The sequence below is a fragment of the Myripristis murdjan genome, chromosome 9 (genome assembly GCF_902150065.1).
Source record: "Myripristis murdjan chromosome 9, fMyrMur1.1, whole genome shotgun sequence".
Taxonomy (NCBI): Eukaryota; Metazoa; Chordata; class Actinopteri; order Holocentriformes; family Holocentridae; genus Myripristis; species Myripristis murdjan.
Window position 1 is genome coordinate 6,206,766 of NC_043988.1, and position 24,114 is coordinate 6,230,879.

Sequence of the window (24,114 nt, forward strand, 5' to 3'; positions counted from 1 at the left end):
TTAAATAAAAAACAGAGAATTATGACAATACAGTTAAAACTTTGTTTTTATTGAACCATAATAACTGTGTGCAGTGATAAATGCAAGATGAGACGGTCTATTTCTTTTCCTCCTTTGCAGGAGGGAAGACACCTTTCTGAGACACTCACGTCCGGCTAAGTAAAAAGTTTATCAGAACACGAAAGCCATTTCGGAGCTCAATCTTTGACAAAACCAAATACACTAATCCCTGCTTTGTCAAGTTGCTTATGTATATCTTTAATTTGATCATCAGTAGTATTTAGTTTCAGAAGCAACGTGCCATCTGAGATTGTCTGAAACAGATCTGCTGTCAAATCAAAGAGAAGTACATGTATTACCCTCATCTTTGGAGGAATATGTTTCTTTTTAGTCAGCGCATTGCAGACACCATAAATAAGGCAAATAAATAGTTTTCTGGATTAAAACTGAAGAATAGAAAACAATATCCAAGTCACAGCTGCAGGCTGATCAATATTATACACAATATTTTCACAATAGAGAGCCTCCAGGACGTCAGCATTTCTCAAAACAGAGGCATTTATACAATATGTGATAAAGTACATGTGCTCATTTGGGACAATTCTGCTGAACTGGATTTGGATCCGTGAGAACGAAATAATTGGCATCAGTGGACGTCATTTTAAACCAAAAGAATACAGTTATGCTAAAAAAAAAAAAAACAAAAACAAGAAAACATCCTGTACACAATAAAGTCACTATGTACACAATTTTTACAGGTGTGTAAAAACAAAAGTGTATGAATTATGTTTTTTTTAGTGGAAAAAATGTTACATGCAAAGTACAGTTTGACTGGCAGACTAAAGGATTTTATCGCCAGCTGAAAACACATTGCTTCTTAAAAGCATATTGCTGCTGCTGCTGCTGGGTGAAAACGGTCTACACACTGATGATCATGGCTTTTTGAAGCTTTTATGACAGCTTTTGAATGGGTTTTATGGGCCCTGGGATCATGAAACTTGCTCTACCTATAAAAAGACCACATAAACCTTCAGATCTAGTAAAAACAAGGAATTCACCAAAATGAGAGTTGGAACATTTGAAGACTTCATGTCATTTTGCAAACCTGAGCCTATCCAGAAACACTATCCTCGGTGTCAATGAGGAGAATATAAAGTCAAATTCACTCACTTTAGGACAGGGTTAGACACCACACCTGGAAGCAAAGCGGAGAGCACACAACAGAGAGGTACAGTAGTTATGAGCTGAGGAATTTACTGCTTGCCCTACCTCGAAACTTTCCTGAAGCTAATAACTCACACACTGCATCAACAATTGCACAGTAAACAAGACTTGTGTCATCACTATCCATCTTTGGTGCTGTGTTCATACTTGCTTGACTGGCTGTAATGTGTAATCAATCCTTGTTTCATATGCTGTTCGTTTTGTTTTCATTTCACTGCTGCAACACTTAAAAGGAAGTGAGAAAAAACAATATTATGATGCATGCTACAGAGGAAGCATACAGTAAGACAGGTCGGGTTTGGATTTTTAGTCATTAAGCCAATGACAATGGTGACTACAGTTCAGTTTAACATGCTACTACTAAAAAAGACAAAATGTTTACAAGAAGACTGATACCATAACATCAAGAGTACTTAAATGTTTGCATGTTGCACTTCCCACGGTAACAGCACATTCTATGTCTCAGTATTCTAGGCTTTGCCCAGATTTATTTGCACTAGTACAATCTATGCATCCAGTTTCTATGTGATTTGTTTCCAGTCCAACTCCCTTCCTTCCAATAAGATGAGGCTGGATGGATACGGCTTTGTGGAGCTCCAACCATAAACAATGTACTTGTGAAAACTCAACAGCAACAGCTCTTTCCAAAAAATATACCACGGACACCTGACATAATCCACAGGGGGTTTGGGGGCAAAGAGTTTGGTTGGGAACTACTTTGTGCTGAAGAACACCAGCGAACTGTATCTATCCACCCCCAATCAGTTCACAGTGGAGATAGATAGATTTTTGCTGTTGTTTAGCAAGGAATAATTCCCAATGAAACACTTTGTCAAGCTCCACAAGCAAAAACTCATCCAGCTCATTTGCACTGGGGTGAAGGGAGACAGACTGGAAACCTCACCAAATCACACAGAAATTATCTGAATATACAGACTGGACTAGGGTTAAGTGGAAATCTGTTTTTATGTAGTTTGGATGAACCGTCCTTAATTTGTTCAGTTTCCTATGTAGTGGAAATTAGTTTCTCCCTTGAGGACAGATTAAGCTTAATTAAATTTCTTGACTGGACTGGAAGATTTTGGTCAGCACTGGCAGCGGCTGGGCAATGTTAAAGCTGACAAGGTCATCACTTTACAGCTGGTGAGTAAGTCACAACAACAAATAATACAACATATTAAATGAATAGCGGGTGTGTAATGAAAAAAGTAGAGCCATATGTATTTCCAGACTTGATAGTTCACATAACCTTCAGACTTTCTGTCCAATCCCCACACTTTACAATGACAGGAAAATCCATCTTCCCGATTCAAAACATGTCCAGGAAACCGTAGGACCCCCAGACAGATCCACATCAGGGCCACAGATCCCTATGTGGTAAGATTTTATCCCACAGAGATAATGGAAGACTTAAGTCATTCCTGATTTAGTTTTGAATTTTACAGCTGTCTACAGTGTAGATGTGGTGATAATAGTGGGGAGTCAAACCTAGGTTTAAAACTGTTTTTTTTATACATTCTCTGAGTGGGGTACTGTCAAATGAAATAAATTAGAGTGAAATTAAACTTTATGTTCACTTTGCTGAAGGTCACTGAACTCCACTTTCCAAAGCATTGCTGTGCATGTCCTTAAACCAAGCGGCACAACAACACAGAGGGTGTATTTATAACCATGCCAGGTTACGTCCAATCCCTGGATTCCTCTGCATTTACACTTGACAGAGGAATAATTGAGAAGTGGCCAAAGTCCTCGGCTAAGTGTTTGGCTTTGGGCTTCAGTAGTAGGTGCACCAGTTGCTGTAATCACTGGGCATCAGGCCGCCGGTGATGAGCAGGATCAGGTCAACAAACCACCAGATTCCCAGGCCGCCCAGGGTCAGGAGCTTGCCCACAGCTGTGCCAGTGTGGCCCAGGCAGAAGCGATCCACCCCAAAACAGCCCAGGAAGAAGGAGTACAGCAGCGTGGTGATGAAATAGTGTCCTGTGTATCTGCAAGACAAAAGGTATGTAATGGGGTAGATGAGAGAGGGTCCACAACATGCCCCGCAGTCCTGTGTTGTCAGGGCCCTATGTTCCTACGGTTCTATGTTCCCAAGGTGCTATGTTCCCAGGTCCTTTGTTCCCAGGGTGCTATGCTCCCATGGTCCTGTGTTCTCAGGGCCCTATGTTCCATTGTTCCATCATCGTAATCTTTTCGATCTGAAACCACTCCATTTTCCCTCTATCCTAACAACATAAAAAAAGAATAATTTCCATATGTCTCATAATTAAGAATAATGCGTAATCTGGTGCATTGCATGGTCAGTAAATAACACCTGAAATGTTTTTACCGTCAAACTGCATCAACAGGTACCATTAAAACATCAACCAAGTTAATATTTAAAGTTAAAAAGCCATGTTCCCTCTGCATAAAAAGAAGAGTAATGTCCATAATGTTCATGTACTCCAGTATATGAACAAAAATGCATAATCTGATACCACATGTTCAGCAAACATTATCTGAATTGGTGAAGGATAATCTTGGGAACGTAAGTATGCTCCCAGTAAATGTAATTGTTTGCTCAGTATCATGGTGTTTGTAACTTTCTATGTGGTGCATCGGGTAAATGTAAGATTTTTTAAAACCCAGTTGAAATGACATAAGACTTACATTTTGCAACTGCAGAAAAGCTAGCAAATGAAAGAAAAAAATCTGTAGGCCCTAGCAGAATAGAGGTATGCATGACTCGGCTGATTTCTCAGTGGAAACACCAAAAACACTGCAGTAATTTTAAGACTTCCTGATGTGAATTCAAGACATAATGTTAAATTTAACTGTACTCCAACTGTTTTAATCCCTTGAGTACAGTGAATCCAGTTTAAGACATTGTAATACTTTCTCTGGACCTACAGACACTGTGTATTTATTTATTTAATACTTGCTACAAACTGAATATCAGATATTTTTGTGTGTGTGTGTGTGTGTGTGTGTGTGTGTGTGTGTGTGTGTGTGTGTGTGTGTGCGTGTGTGTGTGTGTGTGTGGATTCATGAGAAGCCTGTACAGAAAAGCTGCAGTTCAGGTCTACACTCTGTGTCTGATCTCTGTGCAGCTGCTAGAGAGAGGTTAAGGTTAGATGCTGAATGCAGAGAGATGCAGCAGGATCCTGGTGTGCTGAGGACAGCACGGCAGAGCGGTTACTATACATTTGTAAATAGTGCTCTCTAGTGGTAAAGCCCTGTTAGCAACAGACTCGAGTTTTGAATGGATCAACTAAACCCTTTAACAAATAGGCGAGTTATTCACTGAATAAGGTCAGTATATTGATACATTAGATAAAACCCTGCCAAATACATTTTACAGCTCTTTTGTGCATGTTGTGTAATAAATGAACCCATGTAACCCATATTTCTGTGCATGTTAACTTTATCTACAATGATAATGTGAATAGCTGGTAATGTACAGCACACATTCAAATCAACCTTAAATCTGTCAAAAACAGATTCCAGAGTAGGTTTTTTTTTTTTTTTTTTACTATACTTTACAACACTATTTTTTTTGACTATAGGCTTTAGAAAGATTTTCTCAATGTTTTCACACCTCATACTGTATTTCATTTAATAAGTCTCCTCTTAATTCACAGTGTGAAATATTGGGTTCTTCTCACAATTAATATGAGATACTGATGAAATAAATGTGGTCCGTACTGTCACTGCTAGCCCTTTAAAATTGAAAAAGATAAAAAAAACATTTTGCAGCTGTTCCGAACAATATCTGAAGCCCTTAGCCAAACAGTTCAGGGACAAATTGTCCTCCTGAAAGCTGAAAAATTTTCCCAACTCCAAACTGCAGCTAAACTGAAAGTTTTCATAAACCAAGTCACTCTCCATCTAAATTCACTTTTATCAAGACCAGGGAGACCTAAAGTGACCACAAATTCAGAAAAAAAACAGCAGATAAACCAAGAAAACACCTTTACAAGACAGACCACCACCTATATCCAAGATACAGAGAAATACTCAAAATTTGCTCAATCAGCAGAAATCTATCCACTCTTGACTGCTAGTTGCCGTGTCATCAGTTTGATAGCCCCTTTTCAGATTAACAAAACACTTAATTTATGCACAATGAATAACAAACATCCATTATAAAAGGAATAGCAGAACAGCAAGGCATGCAACACACAATCTTCTACAAGGTGAGTGATTACATTACTGGACATCTTTAATCAACGTGATTAATCAAACTGAACTGTATAATCACAGCTGTCACAGATGTGTCACAGATAATCACAGATGTTTCATCTATTCTGGAAATAATGACCCACACAGGATCAAAAATACACTGAGCAAAGAGAGGCAGCACAGTATTCTGCAGAGGCATGCTGTCCCTTTTGGCTTACACTTTAGTTTTAGAAGATGACTTTACAGCAGCAGAACAGTGAACCTGAACATGCATCAATGCTATACCAAACCTATCTGAAGTCCAAAGGAGAGCAAAAAGGAGCTTAAAGTGCTGACTCGCATTGCTTTCCCTCCACAGTCACTAGCCCTCAACCCTATTGAACATCTTTGGGAACAATTGAACAGGGAAAAGGTGAAACGCTCTCTAACAGCATAACTCTTTGGCTTGCTTTAAGAGCGCTGCAAAAGTGTGGATTCTCAAATTCTACAAAAGACACATAGAATCGATGTCAGACAGAGTGTGCAGGCTGTGATTAAGGTAAACAGTGGACTCACCAATACTGAGAAATTTAGACTCTCAGTTAATACAAACAAACCTTTATTGACTTTGCCCACTTTATATTTATCTTTGTTTAGTTGTTGTATTACTTTGGTGTGATTACTTGCATTGTCCTCAGTATGCTTATTATCTTCAATTTTCTGATAGGTATCACTGATGTTTTTATGCGTTGTTTTGTTTTTAAAACACACTGTTATAGTAGTCCAGCAGCATGGATGTAGCACTGCCTGGGAGTAAAGCCTGCCAAAAGACTCTAGTCAGGAGTCCTGAAGCCGGTAAACCAAGTACCATACCTCAGTTTGAGGCCCTGGGAGGATTTGGTCTTATTTTAGTCAACGTATTGTGCAGTAATGGAATGATCTGCGTATGTCCCAATATGCTTCAATATACAATAGCAGGTTCACAATTCAATACAACACAATATGATGTAATAGCAGCTTAAAGTGCAAGGACAACAAAGTATGGCCAGGAGAATTATGTATAAAGTAAAATAAATGTATAAATGTAAAGTATGACGACAGACGTAAAATTAGGACGGAGAGCATGTTAATATGTGTTAAGGGAGCCATCTCATTTGTGATTACTACAGCAGAACAAAATGGTGTTATTATCATTCATTTCTCTGTGTTACAGCACGTACTGTCACATGTTTGCACTGCAATATACTGAATTTTGGCAAAACTGTCCCATTCCTAACATTCTGAAGTGTCTACATACTCATTCATCCACTGCATTGCATGACCTTATGGTTTGAATACGTAGTCCATAGTTTTCTGAAATGTATCACTGTGTTTAAACCTGACCCTGTTTGGTTATTCTCTGCCTTTACTGACTTATAGCTTCCCTGTCCAGAAAACCATTATGTATGGAATGATAATAGCGAAGATACTGATTTCTATTTATTTAAAAAAAAAAAAAAGAAGAAGAAGAAGAAGAAGAAGAAGAAGAAGAAGAAGAAGAAGAATACATAGTCCATTTCTCTTTGTCCTCACATCCACCTATTTCTAATCAGGTCATGCAGAGCTGGTTCCTATCCCAGCATGCATCCGGCAGTTTACAAGAAATTTTTAGGATCTGCTGATGAATTCCGCATGCAAGCGATCCCCTGAGAAGCTTGAATTTGAATAAAAATAACTAATTAGACAGTTCGTTTGTAATGTGACCCTTATATTTATGCCTTTCATTCAGAGAGACATGGGGCAGTAGTGAAAACTTTTTCCTTTGGGGCGGAGGAATTTGGAAAAAAATCAGAGAAAATGCATGAGAAACAAGAAACAGGCTCTGCTTCATGCACCATTTACACACAGGGGTTTTCCAGAGCATGGTTACACTTTTTGAAGACCTGAGTGATGCTACACAATGTACATAATGTTTGGCCACAAAAGAGGTTGGATACTGATGTAGCATCAGCCAGGTAAACCCAACTGATACAGTTTATGTATCTAACATACAGACTAGGGCTGCACAATATGGACAAAATTTAATTCCTCGATATTAATGCCAAATATCTTGATAGCGATACAATATGCGATATGACTATGGGTTCACACTTGTTTGAAAATTTAAGCGCAGCAACAGTAAAAATTCTTTCAAAAAAACAGTATAAAAATACCAAATGGACGTTGAAAGTGCAGTTACTTCAAATTTTTTTTATTGATCAGAGCAGGTCAATCACTGTCTTAGGCTAACGTTTACCCTAAATTTGATAGTCCTTAATATTGCCTTTTGAGATATTAATATCACACATGTTCACATCTAGATAACAATATGATAACAATATATCATTCAGCCCTAACACAGATTTGGAAACTGAGTATAGATTTCCACACTGATTTATCTACCATGTGACTCCAGCAGGCTTCTGTTAAAATGTCATGTACCAGGGTTATATGTTGTGGTGTATCAAGCATGCCTTCACTTACTTGATGCAGGGTACGTCCCCTCTGAGGAACTCTCTGGGTCCAGCACACTCTATATCATCGAGTGCAGTGCAGATCACTTTTGTGACGTTCACTTCTTTTTGAGTCTGGCCTCCCCACTATAGAGAGGAACAGTTAAGTGAGTCTCGATTTCACCGAATGATGGAGCACACAACATATCTGCTTGTCATAAAACTTAAGTCTGTTTGACACTTACTCCCACACAGCCGTGACCTAACTCCTGACGGGCGGTGCTGTTGCCTGCATGATCCACAGGGTCTTGACAGTGGATGAACTCCTCCGGCCTACAGGCCACAGCAGCGATGTGGAAACAAAGACAAGGGAAGTGAGGCTTAAATAACTGACAGTGGAACAAAACACTAATGTCAGCCATCGGGGTTTATGGTAAAACGTCAGCTAGTCGAGGCACTGAACTGCTGCTCTGTGTATGGAGAGAACCGTAAACCAAACCTCGTTCAAAAAAGCAAGTAGTTTAACGTTAACGCTCTTAGATATGAAACACATACGCCGCCGTTAACGTTAGCACGTTTTCACAACGCTGCGCGGTTCCACTATCAGAAAGCGACTGGGTTAATAACACGCACAGCAAATTTGACAGTTTAATATTTTACTCGACTAGATGCTGCTTTAGATATTAGACATATGCCGAATTGAATAATGCTTTTAATATTATTAAAAGGCGCTTTAGTTGTGCACGTTACCGTTGAGAAACTGAGCATTCCAGTGTCAAATTTGGGCGAGGAGTCTGGTAGCTAGCTCTGCGCTCATTAGCATTAGCAAGGCAGACATGCTAACGACAGCGAAGCCACAACGTTACTTACAGATAGCTGCAGAGGACGACGGGAGATGGAGGTCTGTATTCATACTCTGGAGTGTAATTCACTCGTTCCGTTGGTATTACATGATCTGTCGCATTTTCGGGCGGCTGCTCGCTGACAGGGACCAGCGTCGCTCCCTGACCCGGAGGAGTAGCTGGCGGCTCCGAAGTGGTTGAGTTTTGGGAGTGAATTCCTTCCAAACACTGCAGAAGTATCACTGTCAGCAGAAGCAGAAACTGCCCGCATAACAGAATATAGTTTATGGAAATCATTGCCATTCTCAAAATGCTACATACATACTAAAACTACCCCCATTTGACGGCTACATCGAAACGCCACTTCTTACTGATTGGATTGTGTTGTTTCAGTTGGTCGCATTGATATGACATCATCAACAACGTTCTTCTTCTGCTTCTTCTTCTTTTTAATTCCTCTTCTTCTTCTCTTGATTTTATGGTGGATTGCAAGCAACTTTCAGGTGCATACCGCCACCTACTGTACAAGAGTGTGTAACACTATGTCATTTAATTCAGATTCTGGCTATAAGATGTGTGCTATGTAAAAAGGCTATCCATCCTTACAGCTCTTATTCTTTCTTCCTCCCCTTCTGTTCCCTGAATTCCTGCCAGGGTCCACTCCTGTCCTGCTGCTCTTACTCTCTCCCGAAATCTCACTCACTCTGCTGTATAACAATCACAGTTCAAATTTACATGTTCTATGTTTTCTTTTACGCCACATCTGTCACATTTGTCATTATTCCTTTTCCCCAATGTAAACATGGGGTCATTTAATCCAGTATGGCCCACCCTGAGTCTCAGTATAGTGATTTTGTCTCTTCTATTACTTTCTTTATAGTTCTATAGTTCTTTATAGTGCAAGAAACCTGTAAATAAATTATTATTTAGAAATAGAGACAAGTGTCATTTTGTCACAAGATTATACAGTAAACCATTTCTATATGAAGATTTATCTTACAAAATGCCAAGAGATAACTGGACAAATTAGATAACATGTCCATGTCTGTCAAATGACCTCTGAGTTGAAAAGACTTAATGTATTTATTGCTGATCACGTCAAACTTCTTGAAGCTGGAGGAATCAGATTACCATCTGAAAACAAAGAAGAGTATACTTCAAGAATTTTCCCCTGAAGAATAGAATGAAGGGAATTTTGTTGAGCAAGTGAAACAAAACTTCTCAAAATTAAAGCCTGCTCACAGGCTCCTGGGTTTCAAATGGTTAATATATACACACAAAGCACAAACCCGTTGATCTATTTTTCTCTGAAAAATGAACAAATTAATCAAAGTCTTACTCCTGAACACTCCATTCACCCTCCCTCACTTTTGAAAAGATGTTTACGCCCCTGGGTCTTCCCCCGATCAACATTAGTGGACCCAGGCCTGCAAGTTTGCATTTCAATTCAAGATCCTGAAATTGTCTCCAATTAATATACAAGTGCTTGGAAATGCAATCCACTATTCCCGAATATTGTACCTTGGGGTAACAGAGCCCGACGTCAACAACATCAGGCCACATCAGTTGTGGCAGTCTCAGACAACCAGAGCAACAGAGCTGAGTTCAGTCCCACTGCGATGCAGAGAACACAAATCCACATGGCAGCCATTCTGCTCTGACGTCACGTTCAGCCTGGGAAGCTCACACGCTGCAACTGAGAGGATAATGTTGTACTGCTGTGTTCCAGCTTGCATATATTATAAATGTAGGGCATCTGACAAAATGTCATCATTTCACTGCTTTCCTGTTGATCAGCAACTGAGAAAACAATGGATAGGAAAAATCCAGAGGCCCAGCGAGTTGTATGTCAGGGACAAACAACATATTTGATCAGCCATTACCTTCCGTTATATACCAGCTGAGCTTATGAAATATCAACAAATACCTTGGACACATTTCTTCTTAGTCTGCTGCTAAAATCAGAAAGTAAAACACTCTGGATTTACTTGGATGGATGGGTTCATTATGCTGTTACATTTGTAATTAAATGGTGGAACAAATTAGCAATGTTCCACAAGAACTATATCTAAAGACTGAGTTCAAGTTCAAATCCAGATTTGAACATAGAAAATGCATTAACAAGGCAATTTAACATCATGAAATAGCCAACATCAATACTAGCCTTTTCTTTCATAATCCAGTGCAATGAGCGCTGTAGACCAGACTGTGGAACAATCTGCATGGAGTACTCCATCTATAATTCAAATTTCAATTCAGTTTTATTTGGATAGCATCAAATCATAACAGAATTTATCTCAAGGCGCTTTACAGAGACCCAACAAATTTTGGCTCGTCCCATGCACCTAAATTTCTCCCATGAGCAAGCACTGGGCGACAGTGGCGAGGAACAAACCCTTACAGCTCAACTTTCAAATGTTATAGTGGTTTTCAGTGAGGTATAGACAAGTATAGACAATAACCATCACGGTACACAAAAAATTTGACTAATATAGTATAGTATATAGTTGTTAGAGTGGTTTTCCATGTCACTGTCATTTTGTATTTATTTGTGGTTAACATCCAACAATTAAATAAATAAATAAATAAATAAATAAATACTTTCGTTTCCCACTTTTTTCCTGAATCCGAATTTGGTTACTTTGGCCCAAAACAAATACAAATACTGTACAAATAGTGGTGCCTCCGCACACCCCTACTTATAATGCCATTGTTTTTCATTTTCAGCTTACACTATTTGATCCATGTTTCATTTTTATATTCATTAGACAGTGAACTTTGCAACAACTTGATTTCTGCGAACAGATTGTTTGTTCTTGGTGCTGCTTTTTAGGTGTTGAATGTGGTTAAAAAAAGAATTTGAAAGAATTAAAACATGGTTTGATGTAAATAAATTATCGTTGAATCTTGAAAAAACAAACTTTATGAGTAGTAACATTTAGTGTTATTTAGTAACAGAGGGAAAGGCACTGATGCTTCAATTAATATAGATGGTATTGAAATTAATAGAGTAAGGGAAATGAAGTTTTTGGGTGTCATTCTGGATGAGAATTTGAGTTGGAAATCGCATATAAATTATACAAAGTTAAAAATATCAAAAACAATTGCATACTGTGTTGAAGTTTGGACGTTTGAACGTTTGAATGGTATAAACTGAATTGGAACTCGGGAAAAAGAATGTGACTGTCTGTGTTGTGGCCGGCAGCTATTTTATTTTAATTTTGTTTATTTTGTTGCTGTTGTTTTAATTTAAGTGCTTTGCAAATTGATTTTTTGGGATAAAAGGGCAGATTAAATAAGATGAATCTTCGTTCTGCCCCCTTTCATTCAAGATTTGGGAATGTTGTGTTTATAGTGTATTTTTTTTTTCTTTTGTTTGTTTGTTTTGTTTTGTTTTTCAATTAATGAAATAAAATAAATAAATAAATAAATAATTCTTTAGGCTACCAATCTTACTTAGCTAGATTGTCCATGAAAGAGTGAATATACTCCCTGAATAGTTTCTTGAGTTAGAGAGTTGTTAACGCTCCAATGTTTGGATCGCAGTGGTGCAGGTGTCAAAGGTCAGTCTCAATAGGACTGTGATCTGAACCACCTATTGGCTGTATTAGGCTCTGGGCCACATTTTCATCAATTTCCTGCGAGACCAAAACAAGATCGTTTTTTTTTTAGAAGGTCTGATGTCTGTTGGAATAAAAGGTGTACTCTCTGACATCGTGCTGCACAGTTCTCCAGATACAGACTGAAAGTCTGCATCAGCTTTTGGGTGAGAAAAAGGATTTTTGTTGTTGTTGTTCAGTTATCTTCCCACTTTAACCAATTTGTGGGTTAAGTGTTAATTTCAGTCTCCTCCTAATATTATTTTTGAGCTGCAAAAGTCTGACAATGTACTCTCAAGTGGACTGAAAATGAGGCTTATCCTCATTTGGTGCATATACATATATTTAGCAGTGTAATATTATGTGACTTCAAGGAATCCTTAATAAAAAAAAAAATAAATATATATCATCTTGATGGATCTCTTGGATCTCTTGAAATATTGTTGACTTTGACATGTAGATTTTTAAATAATACAGCACCTAGTGCCTCCCCAGCCCATTCTCTTTTTAAATGCTGTGAGCTGTCTGCTTTAAAATGTGTTTCTTGGAGAAAGACAATATCTTGGGAAAAGGATTTTAAATGTTTTAAGTTTTTACCACATTTGATTACAAGAACATTTACAATACAATTGAGAATGTGCCTTAGTTCGAAGGAAAAATCCACCTTAAAACATTGTAATACTCTTCAAAGCAGTTATTGGCTGATGGTACTGTACCTTGCATTTCTGTGTGACCTAAAGACAAGCCTGAGTGGCATCAGGACAATGTTGTGTCATAACCTGCACTACCTTGAGGGGAAGCTGAGATGATTGTGGTGACTTGATTGTTCCAGTTAAGATATTTCATAAGGGTTGAAGTATCACTGCTTATGCACTAGAGTATATTTGTGATTACTGTAGAGGGATTTATTTTTACTACTTATTTTTTGAGAGTGGAATATTTTGCAGAAAGAGGAGTTATGTTCCATCATTAATGTCTGCTACTGTATACCACTAGGGGGCACTGTTGTAATGCAGGTAGCAGTTACAGAGCAAGAAAATCAGGAAGACAACACTGAATTTGTGATATTATGCCACCACTAAGAACTATGTTTGCTTTGCTGTTAGCCTGCTGAAGTAAACGGTGTTTGATGAAGAAGATGTGCTTAGTTATTGGTGACCTCTATTGACCTCTATCAACGACAAGTAGAAGTAGCGAATAACACAAAATAGGTGGAGCTTGTCTGCAGTGTATGTCTACACCACTTTTTAAAAAAAAAAAAAAAAATGAATCCAGTGTTTAGACCAAAATGTAAACTACAACCTTATCATTCTATGGTCATTAAAACGGTACTTTGAGGTGAGACAAAGTGTTGAGAGCATTTAAACTGAACCACACAGTTACTGAGAGTTCACTTCACACACAGTTGAATGTGGTGAAGCTTCTAATTGTACAGACTTAATAGGCAGTATTGTATGTTTGTTTGTTTTTATTGGAAGGGAAGAGGTTCTGGAAAAGTGATGGTGTTAGGGGTGGTGGGGTTGGAAATTGATGTAGTGGTGTGTGTGTGTGTGTGTGTGTGTGTGTGAGCCCAGATGTTGGTGTGCTCAGGGTCTGCTGTAGAAGAATGAGAAGAATTTGGAGTCCATTAGTTGTTGGACTCGTCCTTCTTCTTGTTCTTCTCTCTAGAGGCTCTAAAGGGCCGGGTCAGCCACCTCCAGAAGCTTTTAGGAGCACTGGGACTTTTCTTCTTCTCCAGCTCGATGATCTTCTCCAGCATTGTGGCTTCTTTCTCTGCCCACTCTTGTTGTTTTTTGTCCATGGCCTGCTCAAAGCCTTCTGTGGCCTTGAGGAGGGAGGTGTTCTCCTCCTGGATCTGGACAAGATGGGTCTGCAGCTGGCTCATCTCACTGTCGACCTGGGCCTGTTGGTCAGCCTGGAGCTTGTCCTGAATGATCTGGACCTCGCGTCTCTCCTGTTCCAGGGCGTCCTCCAGCTCTTTGACTTTGAGGACAGCGCGTCTCTCACTCAGGTCCTTCTCCATGATCTGAAGCTGCAGGTTGGAGATGGTTTTGTTTGAAGCGGCTTCATCGCTGGTGTCCGTGGCCTTCTGTGTGAGGATTGCTTCTTTGAGCTCACTCACTACCTGACGAAGCGCCTCCACCTCCGCCTCACAAGCCTCTATCTTTGCAGCCTGCTGATCTGCAAGATCCAGAGCTCTCTGGAGCGCAAGCTGGAGTTGTTCGGTGTTCTCCTCCACAGCTTGGCTGTTAGTGCAGAGATTGTCCTGCTGAGCACAGGTTTCCACTGCAGCCTCGCTCTTGTCCTGCTGAGCGATGTTTTCCTCTGCAGCCTGACTCTCCTTGCAAGGATCGTCCTGCTGAGTGATGTTTTTCACTTCAGCCTGACTCTCCTTGCAAGGATCGTCCTGCTGAGAGGTGTTTTCCTCTGCAGCCTGGCTCTGCTTTTCTTCTGGAACAATCTTCTCCTTCACAGCTCTTCTACCCAGTGCGGCGTCTTTGAGCGCTTTTGCAAACACTGGAATAGCATTACTGTGAAGTTGCACAGTGTCAAAGAGGTGCTCTGCTGTCAGAGAGGGGTGACTGACCACATGTACATTTGGCAATTTCTTACCAAGTGCCATGATGCCCAGATTCGCCCTCTCAACGACCTGTGGGTCCACATCAGTTCTCGGTAGCAGAGAGGACACCACTATCCTAGAGGCAGGGAATCTTCGATGAACCTTGGTCATGAGTTCTGAGAAATACATGACCACGTCCTCCTGCCGGATCACCAGGTCATCTGTGCCTGTGTGAATAATGATGTGGCTCGGTGAGCCAATGGTGGGACCAGACAGTGTTGCCCAGGCTGATCTTAGGGTTGGACACCACAGCTTCTCCACCTTGTGAGTGGGAAAAAGCCGAGTCTCCTCGAGGAATTTGCCGTTTGAATCAATGAGCAGGACAATGCGGCCCATTGATTCATTAGGCTTTTTGTTGGGACCGGGCTGGGCGGTCTGAGCCGGGGACGTCTGCTTTTTGGCAGCCGTCCTTGTGGCTGTGTGTCCCTCAGGGTGTTTGTTCCCCTGGGGTTTCAGATGGGCTCTCCCGATGACTGTGTCCTGGGGCCTCCAGTCCTCGGGAGACCCAGTTGGGGCTTTGTGTTTGGCGTTTCCTGGCTTTTTTTTGTTCGCCATCGTGGATCGGTTGGGTTTGGGTGTGTGTGTGTTGAGGTGCCTGTGAAAGTTTGAACACAGACTCAAAGTCAAACCCTGTGCAGCTTGGCTTTATGCACTCTGTTGCTGACGTCATCGAGACATGCACTCCACGTCATCACCTATGGTATTGGCAATGTCCGCAGCTGTCACGTGTCATGGAGTCACGTGACACGTGACTCCATGACACCTGCGGACATTAGGGATTTTTCATCACTAGAGACAATCATTAGTTTTTGCTGACGGGGCTACATTTTGCGTTCTTTCTACACTGATGTTGTGGACTTTTTGTCGGAGGCAGACAGGCGAGGAGCCGACATGTGATGAGAGGAATGGGACGTGCTGATGGCCTCAGCACACTTTTTCGCAAGAGCTCACTGACTTTGACTTCAACAAGCCGGTAACTCATTATTTTGCAACTGTACGTTCATTTCGCCCAGTTTTGTCATGTACAGTTGCGCGCGCGCGTGTGTGTCAGCTGAAGGCTGGAAAAAACACACGTTCCGTAGCTGGTAAGATGTTGTGCTCAATATCAGCAACAGAAAACGGTTTGGAGTTGATAAAGCCATCCGTTTGGTGAAGGAGGAGCATCACAGGAGGAAAGTGCAGCGTGCCTCTCTGTGTGTGTGTGTGTGTGTGTGTGTGTGTGTGCGTGCGTGCGTGTGTGTGTGTGTGTGTGTGTGTGTGTGTGTGTGTGCGTGCGCGCGCGCGTGCGTGCATGCGTGTTGGAGTAGCTTGTCACTGGTGTGTCTCTTGCAAACGTTATGTGTGCTGAGCCACGGGCAGCAGGTGAGCTTAGTGAAGCGGCTGCAGGTGAGACTTGGAGCAGCACCACAGCTGGACAGGAGCGGGGCTTTTCTGAGCCTCGTCGCAGGACTGCAGCAGCTCACTTGGACACATTTTTCCTCGCCTCACTTGAGCTTTGAGCGTCTCATTCCCAACTCGTCAAGGCAAAACAAATGAACAGAATCAAGAGTTTGGGCTTTCCAGTGTTTGAGGTACACAGGTTCAGTTGTTTTGCAGCATTTTGCTCCCTTCGTTCAGGCATGTGTGGTCTTTGTGGGTTATATGCCAATATGAATGCTTTTTTCCCAAAACAGTATCACATCATCATGGCATACTACACAATCCAAATCAAGAAACCAGTGTCTGTAGCAACATGATAGCACAGAAATCAATCAGCACATCAGGGAGTTTAGTGTAACTTTGAGCACAGAGCAGGCACAACATCATTCAGATCATAAAAAAAAAAAGATGTGTGCAGCTCCATAGTAATGCAGTGCATCAAGCCTTACAGTGTGAATGGAAAACTGCTCCAACCAACAGCCACATGCAGGTAAACTGTGGATGCTTCATGTTGTATTTGGCAAAATAGCAGCAAAATCATCTACCCAGTATCAATCAATCAAGTCAAGTGTCATAGGAAAAATGAATCCATGTGAAATCAATATGAAACTTTGATCACAAACATGGCACTTACCTGAGACAGCGGTCACTTTTACAGATATTGACTATAATCATGTTAGCTCCCGATTCTTTTGTTGAAAGCCCAGGAACAGACTGGAGTCAGTCTTCAATTTTCTGATGCAATATTTATTATGGTCACATATAAAGCACCGCTGCGCTGGTCTCAGTGTGACAGAGCTCCCGCAGGATCTCAGTCAGGAAAGATCCCTGATATCAGGAAATGATACACATTTATGTTCTTGGGCTGGGCCTGCCCCGTACATAGGTTGGACTTTTAGACGCAACCGAGAATAATTGGCCAGTTACCCGGACATGGACAGGCTAACCACTGTCTATGCCTTGTTCCCGGAATGTGTGATGCTAGTGTGTGGATGTTGACTGGGCGTGTATCTAATGCAACAGACCTAAATAACAAGATAGAGAAAGTACATCTGGCTCCTGCTGTGTCTGTCCTCTGCTTAGCGGTTCAAGCTGTCCTGAACTATGTAATATATTGGATAATGCAAGAGACAATCGAACTATAAGGCCAATTGTAACAATCACACACAACATTTGACTGAGTTTTGCTGTTGTAAAAGCACAGAGCTTCATTTTTTCCACTAGATCAGAGATGTCTTTTGTTTTTTAGAATATGAGTTCAGCATGTAGGCTTGAAAATCAGACTTTTTTTTTGTCAGGGATTCAAGGCAGTGCACGGTAACAACTTGATCCCCATGTGGTTTGTGGGTGAAGTAATCCTGTAGGGCTCACACTGATACCAAAAGTCCAACTGTGGTGTCAAGGCCAGTGTCATGTGATCAAGTCAGTCAGGCTGATGAAAACTGAGATGTGAGCTCTCACAAAGATTTGCACACATATATTGAGTCTTGCACTCCCACCAGCATGATGAGTGTTTGTACAGAAAATGTCAGCAGCAGCGTCTGGATGGTACACTGAGTTGCAGAGTTTGTGTCGTATGAATGTGATAATCTTCCTAAAGTGGAAGTTTTCCAGATGTCAGGTGTTAAAGCAAGCCTTGCAGCAGCTGCTGGACATTGATTAGTCATGTCTCTAGCAGCTTTAAGGTGGGACCTCATGTCTGTCACTATTGAATGCCATGTATTTTGATGTTTTCATGTGACATGTTAAACCTTATCACGTTGAATGCTGTGTAGTGTCACCTTAACTTTCAGGAGGGGATGCTGTCCATTGAGGACAGAGTTGTCCTCCAACCTCCTCCAAGTGACCAATGACATTTCAGCTGTGCCCTGGCTGTCCTGTCTGGCTCACACTCCGTGTTCAACAGTGAAGATCCAGAAGAGGCAGCCACATCACTGAAGTTATCCAGAGGTAAAGCACTTATTGGTTGGTGATGACTTGATCAGATATTATTCATTACGGATGGGAGCAAGTACTTGAGTCCTTGTTATGTAACCACCTAGTACGACTGCTAAATCAGCAAAGTGATTTTGCTGATCTAAGACAGGACAGAAAAAATGATTTCAATCCCTCACTTGAATGTGGCAGTCCCCTCTGAATCCACAGGGTGGCAGTACAGCCTTCCTGAGTTCAGCTGAGCCCACTGGTCCTTGTTGCTAAGATGCAATGTTGTTCAGTTGTAAAACAGCAAACGTTTATATTTACTTGCCATGTAAAAGATAGAAAAGCAAGCACAGCTTTTATTGTCCAATGAATAACGACAACTGTAAATTTCATGCACATATCAGTTGTTTTTTCACTTCCTCATTTTAAAGTGAATACCCAATTAAAAGTGAACACTTGTTTTTTTATTTATTTATTTATTTTTTTTTTTTATATATATCTAATAGAGCACTCAATATAGGATCTTCCAGTTTGCCTCAGTTGGAGAGGCATATTTGGGGCAAAATGTTTATATGTGTTCAGTGTGTGCTTGTACTTGTACAATTTTGATTTGGGTAATTTTTCATTTTGAGAGCTATCAAAGTCACCACACTCTGTCACAGTATATGTCAATCCTAGATTTGTGCTGTAATAGAGAAGCATGAATGGTTAACATGAATATAATATGATCTGTGATGAATCTTGTTAAATTTGTAACAGTAAATGCCAAGGGCCTGAATAGCCCAACCAAAAGGAAGAGGGTGTACACACACTTAAAGAAACTTGACACAGGTATTGTGGACTTCCAGGAAACACACCTCTCTGGAAGTGAACATAAGAAACTCCAGAGAGAGTGGGTTGGTCCGGTGATTGCTTCCTCCTTTAATACCAAAGCAAGAGAAGCTGCAATCCTTCGAAACAGAAGTTTCTCCTCTCTAGTCACCAAGAAGACATTTGACCCCAGGGGCAGGTTTGTATTTGTCCAGCAGAATATGTCCCCTGAATGCTGGTCACTGGTGAACATCTCTGCTCCCAACTTTGATGATCCTGCATTTATTCCAAATATTTTCCTCCACATAGCGCAGGTGTCTGCTGTGCTTCTAACAGGAGGGGATTTCAGTTTTTGTCTAGACACAGTTCTCCATAGATCGTTTCATAGCCCAGTTTCTCTCACCAAGACAGATAAATGAACAATTTCTTTCATGGGGAATTTCAATTTGCCAGATGTTTGGAGATGGTTCCACCCCAGAGACAGGGGCTGTTGCTTTTACTCCAACCCTCATGGCACCCACACGCCTATAGATAATTTTTTGTTATCCACCCATCTATGCCATTGAGTATGGGACACTCAATCACTCCCTCTTGCCCTTATCTATCTCCATACCTAATAAAGTAAAACATCTTATCGGTGGAGACTTAATTAGAGAACGACTGATAGTGGATTTGGCTGATAGTCGATAGTGCTGATAGTTGATTACTTGACCGGCAGTCAGAAAAGAGGGAGTAGGCTAAGAGAAACACCTGATTGGAAGGTAAATCTTAAACTTTATTTGTAGAACTTGCTTTATAAAATTAGCAAAAGTAAATATCCAAATAAAATAAGTATATAAAATATGAATTGCAATTAAAAACAAAACAAAAAGGAGGGCAGGTTCCCCTGTGGTCTTCTTCCTGACTCTTCAGTTATCGCTGTGGACAGAGGAAAAGACATATATAAGACATAAAATAGGAAAGGATAGGCCTACTGCACAGTTCATATTATTTACATACCCGTAGACGTATATACGTAGACGCCGCATCGAGTGGGTTTGCCCGCTGCTGTGATACGTCAATGTCGCCGCCATATTGGATCGGGCAAGGCTGTGCTGTCAACTAATACAAGTACTTACTTTCATAAAGCGCCTTTCTACAAACAAATTTAAGTTAATGCCTCTCGTTTATACATTCACACACGCACTAATATACTTGGGAAACGCACCAAAAACAATGTATTTGATCTTCTCAGATGGCTAAGATAAGAACTTTACTGATCCCTCACAGTCACATTACATCAGCTATAGAGAACAAGGTAGTGCCGAAAAACAATACACAGTATACACAGTACAGGCCAAAAGTTTGGACACACCTTCTCATTCAATGCGTTTTCTTTATTTTCATGACTATTTACATTGTAGATTCTCACTGAAGGAATCAAAACTATGAATGAACACATGTGGAGTTATGTACTTAACAAAAAAAGGTGAAATAACTGAAAACATGTTTTATATTCTAGTTTCTTCAAAATAGCCACCCTTTGCTCTGATTACTGCTTTGCACACTCTTGGCATTCTCTCGATGAGCTTCAAGAGGTAGTCACCTGAAATGGTTTTCACTTCACAGGTGTGCCTTATCAGGGTTAATTAGTGGAGTTTCTTGCTATATCAATGGGGTTGGGACCATCAGTTGTGTTGTGCAGAAGTCAGGTTACTACACAGCCGACAGCCCTATTGGACAACTGTTAAAATTCATATTATGGCAAGAACCAATCAGCTAACTAAAGAAAAACAAGCGGCCATCATTACTTTAAGAAATGCAGGTTAGTCAGTCCGGAAAATCGCAAAAACTTTAAATGTGTCCCCAAGTGGAGTCGCAAAAACCATCAAGCGCTACAACGAAACTTGCACACATGTGGACCGACCCAGGAAAGGAAGACCAAGAGTCACCTCTGCTTCTGAGGACAAGTTCATCCGAGTCACCAGCCTCAGAAATCGCAAGTTAACAGCAGCTCAGATCAGAGACCAGATAAATGCCACACAGAGTTCCAGCAGCAGACCCATCTCTAGAACAACTGTTAAGAGGAGACTGCGCCAATCAGGCCTTCATGGTCAAACAGCTGCTAGGAAACCACTGCTAAGGAGAGGCAACAAGCAGAAGAGATTTGTTTGGGCCAAGAAACACAAGGAATGGACATTAGACCAGTGGAAATCTGTGCTTTGGTCTGATGAGTCCAAATTTGAGATCTTTGGTTCCAACCGCCGTGTCTTTGTGAGACGCAGAAAAGGTGAACGGATGGATTCCACATGCCTGGTTCCCACTGTGAAGCATGGAGGAGGAGGTGTGATGGTGTGGGGGTGTTTTGCTGGTGACACTGTTGGGGATATATTCAAAATTGAAGGCACACTGAACCAGCATGGCTACCACAGCATCCTGCAGCGACATGCCATCCCATCCGGTTTGCGTTTAGTTGGACGATCATTTATTTTTCAACAGGACAATGACCCCAAACACACCTCCAGGCTGTGTAAGGGCTATTTGACCAAGAAGGAGAGTGATGGAGTGCTGCGGCAGATGACCTGGCCTCCACAGTCACCAGACCTGAACCCAATCCAGATGGTTTGGGGTGAGCTGGACTGCAGAGTGAAGGCAAAGGGGCCAACAAGTGCTAAACACCTCTGGGAACTCCTTCAAGACTGTTGGAAAACCATTTCAGGTGACTACCTCTTGAAGCTCATCGAGAGAATGCCAAGAGTGTGCAAAGCAGTAATCAGAGCAAAGGGTGGCTATTTTGAAGAAACTAGAATATAAAACATGTTTTCAGTTATTTCACCTTTTTTTGTTAAGTACATAACTCCACATGTGTTCATTCATAGTTTTGATTCCTTCAGTGAGAATCTACAATGTAAATAGTCATGAAAATAAAGAAAACGCATTGAATGAGAAGGTGTGTCCAAACTTTTGGCCTGTATTGTGTGTGTGTGTGTGTATATATATATATATATATATATATATATATATATATATTTATATATATATATATATATATGTGTGTGTGTGTGTGTGTGTGTGTGTGTGTGTGTGTGTGTGTCTGTGTGTGTGTGTCGGCTGGTACTGGGGGCAGCCAGATCTTTTACTAGCCAAAAAAAAAAAGGTCCCAAAGGGGCCTGGGACCAAAGGAATCATCCCCATTGTCCCCGAAAATAACTTTCAGCTCATTTTCATTTCATTTCATTTAATCTTTATTTATTCTGTTAGCTTTAGTTAGCTTGGTAGTGTTGGTCGTGTTGCCGACATTAGCCGACGTTAGCGTAGCTGAAGCTAACGTTAGCATCTCCTTAAAAATGCTGGCTAAAAAGCGTGTTGTTAGTGTTAGCTAACATTAGCTAGCACGTTACCGTTAGCTTGGTTTATTGTTCATTAGGATCCCCATTAGCTACAGTATGGCTGCAGCTATTCTTCCTTGGGTCCGCCAACGTTTTAAAATAATACAATTCTTAAAATAATAAAAGCAAACCTAAAAAGGCTTACATAGATGAAACAAAATACCATATGCCGGAAAAAAAAATACTGGTTGTGTTGCCAGAGACGCCAACGGTAGCTAACGTTAGCTAAAGCTAACATTAGCGTCCCTAAAAATGCAGGCTATTTTGTTGCTTGTAGAGTGCCTGGAGAGAGAGAGAGTAGCTTAACTTCATCTGGAGAAACAGATGTCACTATGTAAAGAAACAAATTCTTTGTAACCCTAAATGTCAAGGAGGCATGGAGGTATTATGTTTTGAAATGATGAACAATACTTTCAAAGTGCAGTGGTTAGTAAATTTAATCAAGGAGAGAGATAGCATCTGGAACACTTTTCCTAAGTTTGTGTTTAATGCTGTTGGTGGGCTAAATTTTTTATTGAAATGTAATTATAAAATAGAGAAATTACCGGTTAAATTGTCAAACTTTTATAAACAAGCTTTACTTGCCTGGAAATTGACCTATAAGCATAATTTCTCACCAACTAACCTCTACATTTGGAACAATGAAAATATTCTTTATAAAAACAAATCGTTATTCTATAGGAAGTGGTTTGATCAGGGGATTATATATGTCAAACAACTTGTTAAGGCTGGAGGACAACTTCTCTCATACCAAGAATTCATGAATAAATTTCAGTTTCCAGTCCCACCCAAAGAGTATGCAGTAGTGTTTGATGCTTTACCGAGGGGTGTACTGCAGCTTCTCAGAAGCTCAGGAACCTATGATGTTACCTTTCCTACTGCTGGATCTTTTGATAGTCGGATTTTTGTGGGAGAAATTGATATAACAAAGAAAAGATGCTCAAACAAATACATTAGAAATTGTTTGCAAACCACATCTTTACCCTCAGGACAATCTTTTTGGAATTCATTTTATGGAGGAATTGACTGGCAGAAAGCATGGATGGTTGGTGAGAAGTTTTGTTTAAACAATAAAGTTAAAGAGGTTTCATTTAAGATACTACATAAGATTTATCCAACACAAAAAAAACTAGCAAGATTTAATATTGATATTGATTCAATGTGTAAATTTTGTGGGAATGAAGAGGAAACAATTCATCATCTGTTTTATCAGTGTGTATTTTCCAAAGCATTCTGGAGTGATGTACAACACTATATAAGAACAAAAACAGGACAAGTAATTCTTTTACAGGAAAAGGACATTTTCATTTATTTCGGAGGTAATTTGGATGATCATATAGTTTTTTTTGTACAGCTAATCTTATTGCTTGGCAAATTTCATATACACAAAAAAAAATGGACTGATTACAAACCAAACGCTGATCTTTTTGTTTTGGAATTGCAGCAGTACGCGGCTACAATTAAAGACTGTAAAAATAAGAAAGCTATCAGAACAAACCGTGTGCTTGAAAGTGTTAATATTTATCCCAGGTAATGGAATGTGTATTCCTGCATTGATGAACCATGGCTATATTGCTGTTTGTTAGTAATATCCTGAACGGCTGGCGTGTTTTTTTTTTTTTGTTTTTTTTTTTTGTTTTTGTTTTGTTTTTTTTGTGTTGGGGGGGGGGGCTGTCTGCTTTTATGTTGTATGTATGT

General features: G+C 40.4%; 1 protein-coding gene across 1 annotated transcript; it reads right to left on the reverse strand.

The window, feature by feature from the left end:
* Positions 1-28: 28 nt before the first annotated feature.
* On the reverse strand, positions 29-9,100 carry tm2d2 (TM2 domain containing 2). The gene is made up of 4 exons (XM_030060635.1): positions 8,706-9,100; positions 8,081-8,168; positions 7,867-7,982; positions 29-3,212 (listed from the first exon to the last, which is right to left on the reverse strand). Exons 1-4 carry the CDS (start codon positions 8,978-8,980, stop codon positions 2,999-3,001), a joined length of 693 nt encoding a protein of 230 aa, XP_029916495.1. The 5' UTR covers positions 8,981-9,100; the 3' UTR covers positions 29-2,998.
* Between the last annotated feature and the right edge of the window lie 15,014 nt (positions 9,101-24,114).